Source organism: Labrus bergylta, chromosome 1 (genome assembly GCF_963930695.1).
Source record: "Labrus bergylta chromosome 1, fLabBer1.1, whole genome shotgun sequence".
In the NCBI taxonomy this organism is placed as follows: domain Eukaryota; kingdom Metazoa; phylum Chordata; class Actinopteri; order Labriformes; family Labridae; genus Labrus; species Labrus bergylta.
This window is the reverse complement of record NC_089195.1, coordinates 26,388,046-26,395,939: the sequence shown is the minus strand read 5'-3', so window position 1 is coordinate 26,395,939 and position 7,894 is coordinate 26,388,046. Positions and strand designations below refer to the sequence as shown.

General features: G+C 38.9%; 1 protein-coding gene across 1 annotated transcript in view; it reads right to left on the bottom strand.

The window, feature by feature from the left end:
• Positions 1-5,326: 5,326 nt before the first annotated feature.
• tacr3a (tachykinin receptor 3a) overlaps positions 5,327-7,894 on the bottom strand; it is a 36,027-nt gene continuing 33,459 nt past the window's right edge. The window contains exon 5 of the mRNA XM_020643859.3: positions 5,327-6,711. Within this exon, the coding sequence (XP_020499515.2) occupies positions 6,378-6,711 (334 nt within the window). The 3' untranslated portion in view covers positions 5,327-6,377. The remainder of the gene's footprint in view (positions 6,712-7,894) is intronic.

Genomic DNA, 7,894 nt, shown 5'->3' with positions numbered 1-7,894 from the left:
GAATGAAAAGTGGAAAATATCACAGAAAATAGACTTGTTCCCTGCGTCATCAGGTTGGTTGGTGAAATTTTTCTGAAGACTAATCATGACTCAGGAGTAAATGAGATCACTGCTACATGGTCCCTGATAACTAGAAATAAGTAGAGCACAATTATGAAGAAAAATAGAAAATGAAATACCCAAGGTTTTGGTCGGATGACTGTTGCCTGGTCATTTAATACCTCGAGGACTTGGAGCCTCATAACTCAGTGACTTCTTGTACTTTCATTAAAGTCAAACTGCTTCCTGCCATTTTTATATCTCTCCGTCTGATCAGGCTCAATGACCCTTAGCCCAATGACACAGAACGAGATGTACCCACTTTAGTAATTTAACACGAATATGATTTTGAAGTTGTGTTTGTGACCTGATCTGACATAGTTGGAGAAAAAGGGTTGGTTTCCTGGCTTCATCACTCATCTGGTGCCGTGAGCTGAGCGCTGGATAAGAATGGATAAGAAAGATATAGTTGCTCAGAGGAGCTGTTAAACCTCAGGTGAATCCCTTGACACATTATTTATGATGACAACAAAACCAACAAATGAGAACACTGGGGAACTTGCTATTTGTGTTGCCCTCCAAGTTAAAGCATTTTTTACACAGTGACATGTTGACTAGAAACATGTTTTTTGGGGGGTTTTTTTCACCTTTGTAAATCTTCAAGCTTGTCATGCTACAGTCTTTTAACTCCAGTGTTCATGCTTGGTGTTACAGTCAGAATGATTTATTAACAAATTTCATACATCAACGCAGAGACAACAACATACATCACCATTTTAATAAAACTCTACTTTAATACAATAATCCACAACATTTGTGTAAATCTCAATTTTTGGTGCTTCATTTAGTGATAAAAGGTATCTGAGCTGCATTTCATGGTCAGAAAGCAGCTTTTCTAGCAAAGTAAATAAATAAGCAGTTCAGCTGAAGGTACAATACCAATTGACCCTTTGTCGGCTCCCTGATTGGTCGGCTGACGATTAATCAGAGCGCTCCCTCTTATAGCAACCGTTTCTGGGCTACTTCCGGTTAGACAAACTTTCACATTGGCCAAATCTTTTCAGTGTGTCACCATGACATTATGACCTCAATGTTGTTACTGAACATGGTTAAAAGGTGCTTGTGGTGTCTGCAAGAGTGACTCAAAACATCCACATCGTTATCTGGGAGTATTTTTCATCCCCTTCCCTAAACTGAAGAGATTCTGTTTATGTCATTGGTTATATGACTGATATTTAAAACATATAGTAGGTCTAGCGACAATCTTACCTACCCAGCAGTACATGAGCAGTTCTGCCCGTGTGACAGTTGCATTGGCAGTCACTTCCACAGGCAGTAAATGAGGCTTCAGTCTTTTTCACATGGATCTGTAGCATTTAGCACTATTTGATGTTGCTGTGATTGTCAAATAGTGCAAAGAACGTTCAACTGCGTATTGAAGACCACATTGCCGACATAAATAGACTATTTCAGACCCATGGCTCCAGAACTGGTCATTGATGGAGTCCAAGGATAAGTCAGTAGTGTCTGCTAGCGAGGGGCTAGCTGCCATGGGAGGACAGCTAACTTTTGCCGACATCACTAGCATCAAATAAAATATATTTTATATTACTATTTTAGAGATTTCAGCTATTCTAATACACCCTTTTGTATCTCTGTCCTTATTCTTTCACTGAGGCAGAGTTCCTAAAATAACCAAATCAATTAAATACACATAAAGGTATTTTCAATCGTTTAAAATGGGAGTATGGTGAATAGAGATTTTGTGTAACCTAGTAACAGTAACCAAGGAGGGTGGTGTTTAACAAGGTCAATTAGAATGATGAAATCTCAGTCTGTCCTTGGGTTTTCACAATAACAGAATTTTAAACTTTGATACTATACTGTGAAAATCCATGGCTCCAGAACTGGTCATTGATGGAGTCCAGTGGTCAGTCAGTTGTGTCTGCTAGCGACAGAGCTAGCAGCCATGGGTGGACAGCTAATGTTAGCAGACATAACTAGCAACAGAAATCAATCATATTTTAAATGTTTTTTATTTTTTTATTTTGAGTTATCCTCATACACTATTGTATCTTTCTATTTTATTTCTGATGAATTTTCAGTCTGTCCTTGGGTTTTCAGAATAACAGAATTATAAACTTTGATACTATACCGTTAACGTCTATCGGTACTGAAACATTACCAATCTATACGTGAAATTTAGACAGTGTGACCTCCTCTGCTCCCTATCTGTTTGCAAGATACATAAACGTTACGTTGGTATCCTGATGAGATGCCAGAAAGACTTGAGAAATGTCTTTGCCAAACTGTGAATTTGACCAACTGCTGTTTTCTCTCTTTAGCTTCTAGCAACTTTGTGTTAAAAATGTGACTGAAGATCTGAAGTTCCTTGTTTTACTTCTGTACTTTCAATACTATTGATCATTAGGTTAACAGTAAAACACATGGTATCAAAAAGTACAGATTGATCAGAAATTTGACAACATTAGGGGCACCGGTAGCCTGGTGGTTAGTGCGGGTGCCACACGTGTGGAGGCTGTGACCCTGCAGTCGGGCCCGGCCTGTGACTCCTTTCCTGCATGTCGTTCCCCACTCTCTCTCTCTCTCTGTCTCTCTCTCCCCGATTTCCAACTCTATCCACTGTCCTATCTCTAAAATAAAAAAAAATAAAAAAATAACCTGAACATTTTTTTGTGTCGATAACTTCTGTCTTTGCTTTACGATTATTATATCTTAAAAAGGGCCATGGGTTAAGAGGATTAGGTATCTACTTATTTGTGTTTTTATATGTACCAGGGTACATATGTGGGTTTGTTTTTCCTTCAGTTTTTCCGCTTGTAAGGTTTGCTTTTTCTCCCTTTTAAGCATAAAGCCTGATTCTGCTCCAACCCAGTCCTGGTATAGGATGAATACCTTCTTTCAACAGAAACCCACACACGGTGTAAAAAGCATTGTCAAGCTTCAAGAACCTCAAAAATAATCAAGAAATACATATCAATTGAGATCATGAGATGTTGCAGATTATTTCACAGACTTCATTATTTTTGACAGAAAATAAACCACTTTTTCTAAGTTGTTGTTCTGCATTAATAACAAGTCACAGCTACGTTTCATGACGTCTCATGATACTGTAAGAAAGGCCATTGCTATAAAGCTACATTATACGCAAATTACATCAGTACTGACCAATGCAGAGCAATGACAACCTCATGATGGGTTTATGGGAAACATGACATAGAAAAGTAAAGCCACTGACCAGAAACACAAAGTTCCTTCTTATTCTTATTCTTAAATTACCCCAATTTGTTTTTTTAAATAACCAACATTAATTACATAAAACTGATTTGCATAAATGATAATATTGTCATTATTTTCAACCAAAGTCCTGTCAGTTTTCTCAGCTCTGCCTCCTCCTAAGAAAAGAGACATAGACAAGAGTCATACTTATTAAAGTAATGAGAAATGTTTTTTATACCAAACAAACAATGTTGGCACGACTTGTCAAGAGATGAAGGCACACATTCTGTACTGTACTGTACATTCCTACAATACAAAGACGGAGGCAGAGAAAACACTTAGAAAACAAAAATACCACACACTTATTTAAGCATCTTCAACATCATGACTATAGTTAGCAGCTTACAAATACACCTAAATACACAACTTGTGTTTTTTTTTCACATTCTTGAGTAAATACTTTCATGAAGTCTGAACATTCAGAGTTGTTTGTGAGAATAATTAAACACAGTCATTTTTTTTTTTTTCTTCTTCTGTGGTTGCAGTTGCTTCTCCACTTAATATATACTGAATCTTTAATTTTCTTCCGTACAAAGTTCAGTGAATCTCTATGGACATTTCATCATTTTCTTAACCAATATAAATGCTGTTACAAAAAAAATATACTGTATATGATTTTTTTTTTTTATGTTTTGGTGTTTCCTTGGAGAAGTGGGGAAACAAAATCCAAGACACTTATGGTAAGAGGTGATGCTAACACTCATGAGCACATGCATGTTTTCACATCCTTATTAGTGATCATGTTCTTGTTTTGCTGTATGATAAGTCAAAAGGGACCACTTAAGACCACTTAAGACTTGAAGTCCACACAAGCAGGGAGAAGATGCCACACAAGAAAATTGAATGTAGGAAGAAACTACAGAAACAACAAAGACTACAACAACAACAACAAGCTGACTGCACTTCACTGTTTAGCTTTGTTTAGCTTTTTTCTTTGAGTTAAAAATGGAAAAATGAGCAACACTGACCGACTCCCCCCCCCCCATCACTCTCCAGCAGGCTGTTTATTGACCTGCTACAAATGTAAACTGGATTTTGCCTCTGGCTTAATGCTAGTTAGCAGGATACATGTTACTTTAAACAGTTACATAACAGAAAGCTAAACTCATTGCTTTTACTGACAAACATACAGCCAAACACAGTTCAATCTACAACTTTTCAATTGGCATCTCTCTGCAGCCACACGCATCACTGAAAAAAAAACATGCAGAGTTGCATCCTCTCTATAAGGTTCACAGTCAACACTGGCTCATTTAAAATGACGTAAGAATGAAATACGTGTTTTCTGATTATCTCTGCTATAGTCTCACAATAGAGTGCTTTAAAAAACAACAGATTTTCTGATTCATTTCACAATCTGTGGAACTGTATTAAAATTAAATCTCAATCAGAGCTTGTGGCTGGGAAAAAAAGAGCTACAGTATACTGTAATGCATTAATGCACTCTGGCCCTGTTTGGAAAAGGGGAAAAGCTGAATGTACAGACTGCTGTTGAGCTCATCATATAACATAAGCCTACTTCAGCTAGTATGTTGTTTATCACTGCAACAGAGTTTGAACAAATTATGAGGCAACAGGCCTGTGGGGACAGCCACACATCTCAACAAAAGGCTTTTGCTGTGGTTTCCAACTTGTCTTTTTTTGAATGTTAACCTCTACAGTTATAGACCATAATCCCAGGGTGGTCATGTTGCTGTGATGTCACGCTCAGTGTGGGAAGCTTCAATGTTTCTATAATGTCTTTGTGCTGTGTTTCACAGACGCATTTCCATTTCACAGCTTCCAAAAGGATTAGCAACAACACAGACAGTGGATGCTGAACATCTGTATGGACCCAGGGCCATCGTTTAAGTTAAAAAAAAAAAACCTATCTGATAACCATTTAGATGGCAAGAGAACACAGCTAACATGTGAATTCAGCCACTTCCTGGCTAAACATTTGAGAAGCATGGATAAGATATAAAAAGGATTTATTAAATCTGGATATTAAAGCTCATCTTGAACACATTTATAGAAGCCAGACGAGAAACTCTTAGGATGTATTATTATCTTACAACAAATGTAAACTGTGTAGCGCTCTCCAAGCTCCACTGTTATTACCATTACTGTGTAATTCAGTGTAGTACAACAATAGCGTCAAGTTTATTTTAATGTTTGTACAAGCACATTGACTGTTTTATTAGCTGTCTTCTGATGTAGTACTTACATAGATTTTACTGATTTTAGCTGTGTTGGATGAGAACATGGCCGCTGTGTGATCATGGTGTGTATAGTTGAATAAGAAGAGAGACTGTACTTTTAAAGTCTGTTCATGCTGGAGGTGTAAAGTGGCTTTGTGAGCGTTTACCAAAGCAACCGGCTAAAGCAAAAGCACTATTTCATCAAATTTGCAAAAATCAAGCTTCAGTTTGCAGCCACCAGATCATTTCCTCTCCTGTTGATCTTCATTCTTTTTCAAATTCAAAACAAACATAGTTGTTGCCAATGCACAAGGATGAAGGGTTCCCGAAGGAGTCAGAAATCTATCCAGAATATACAAGCAACTATCCTCCAGACACTGCTGTCGTTTTCAATTTGCATGTTAACACTGCTTGCAAAAAATAATAATTTGCATGCCCAAGATCTACCGAGGCACTCGCAGCATAAATCACCAAAATACTTTTTATATTAAATCGTTGCGTCTGTACTATCAAATGTATTATGGTGAGGAAAATTACAAATTGTACATTTTAAATACATTTGTATTTCACTCTGTATTCCTCATAAAAATATAAAATGACAAAGTGACTTTTGACGAAAACTGCTAAAACATTTGCTCTCAGTCCCCCGGGGCCACTGCCCACTAATCCTGCTCAGTAATCCATCCGTGACTCTTCTTCATGTGGTCATTCTGTGCATGTCAAAGCAGCCACACACCTGATTACTACGCACCTAAATCTAAATTAAGCACACATGACATGCACTGTTTGTATGTACACAGGATTATGCATGAGAACACATTTCATATATGCATGAGTGAAAGTCAATGGGGTCGCCCTTCAGGAGAACTCTTCTGATTGAGCGCTTGGAGCCTCTCCGTTTTGCATTTTTGCGCTGCTGCCGTTGCTCCCGGTGATCTCGCTGTGGCGAGACGTGACGTAACTTATCTTCCTGGATGACTGAGAGTGCTTCCTGGAAGAGCCGCCATCAGCACTGCCATCACCCTCGACGGGATCGTAAACCACCATCACGGTGGTATCCATCCGCGACAGTGTATACATGCTGCTCTGGCGTGTCGGGTGCAGCCGCGTGGAGCGAAGTTCCAACTCGTCATGGCTGGACACCTTGATGAACGGGCACCAACGGAACGCTCGCTTGAAGCCCGCACGAAACCTGTTGTCACGCGGAGAAGGAGAGGGGAAGAGAGAGACAAAGGGCAGAGCAGGACAATGATAAGTGGAGAATAACTACAAAGAAATAGGGCTGGGTATTTCCCACAACCCCTCAATACATTATGCGTCACGATACAGAGACCATGATACGTTACATATGGGGATAAACATTGGTTTTAGATGACCATGTCCTCCACAGAATTCCACAGAAGGATGCGGGCCCCATGTATGAAGGCCATATCTTCCAAGCGGGTGGCCCAGGATCGAATCTAGCCTGTGGCTCTTTTCCTGCATGTCATTCTCCACTCTCTCTCCCTGATTTCCAACTCTATCCACTGTCCTATCCTAAAAGTTTTAATCCCAGAACTCTGGCTATGGTGTTATTGTGAACTGCCTCATGGGGCAATTGTCTTTAAAAACTGTCATCTTTGCAGCCATATCCATTCTGTAACATCTGCATCGATACATGTATTTGCAAGAAGCACATATATATTGCTATGTCCTTTTATAATCTTGAATTTTCTGTTAAATGCTTCACCTTTTCTGTTCCAAGAATCAGAACGCACCTCTCTGTAATGTTCCTTCACAAAGGAGCTCTTTAGGTGAGAAGTGTGTTCAGGTGTCCTTGAAGCTTTTTCACAACCACATTACGAAATCCAGTGTTTTCACAGCGATTAAACACACGTCTGTTGGAGTTGAAGTGCAATAATTATGTACCATTAAACACCAGAGTAGAATATTTTGCAGGATATATAGTTTCCTGGCTTGTGTCTGTCTGGCTGACTGCATTAAAGGCTGCATTCAATGAAACGCCAAACCACTAGACACAAGCAATATTTATTTTATAATTAATCAAATCCATTTTCACTGGTGGAACAGACCAAAACATCAAATAATCAAATAATCAAATAAAAAATTGAATTAACAGTGCGCTGGCGGCATAGTGGTTAGTGCGCACGCCTCATGTATGGAGGCTCTGGTCCTCCAAGCAGGGGGCCTAGGTTCGAATCCGGCCTGTGGCTCCTTTCCCGCATGTCATTCCCCACTCTGTCTTCCTGATTTCCAACTCTTTCCACTGTCCTATCTCTCCAATAAAGGCAGTAAATGCCAAAAAAAAAAAATGGAATTAACATGATAAAACATGCAAATAAGATCAATAAACTTATCAGTTTTTCCTCTGAAAT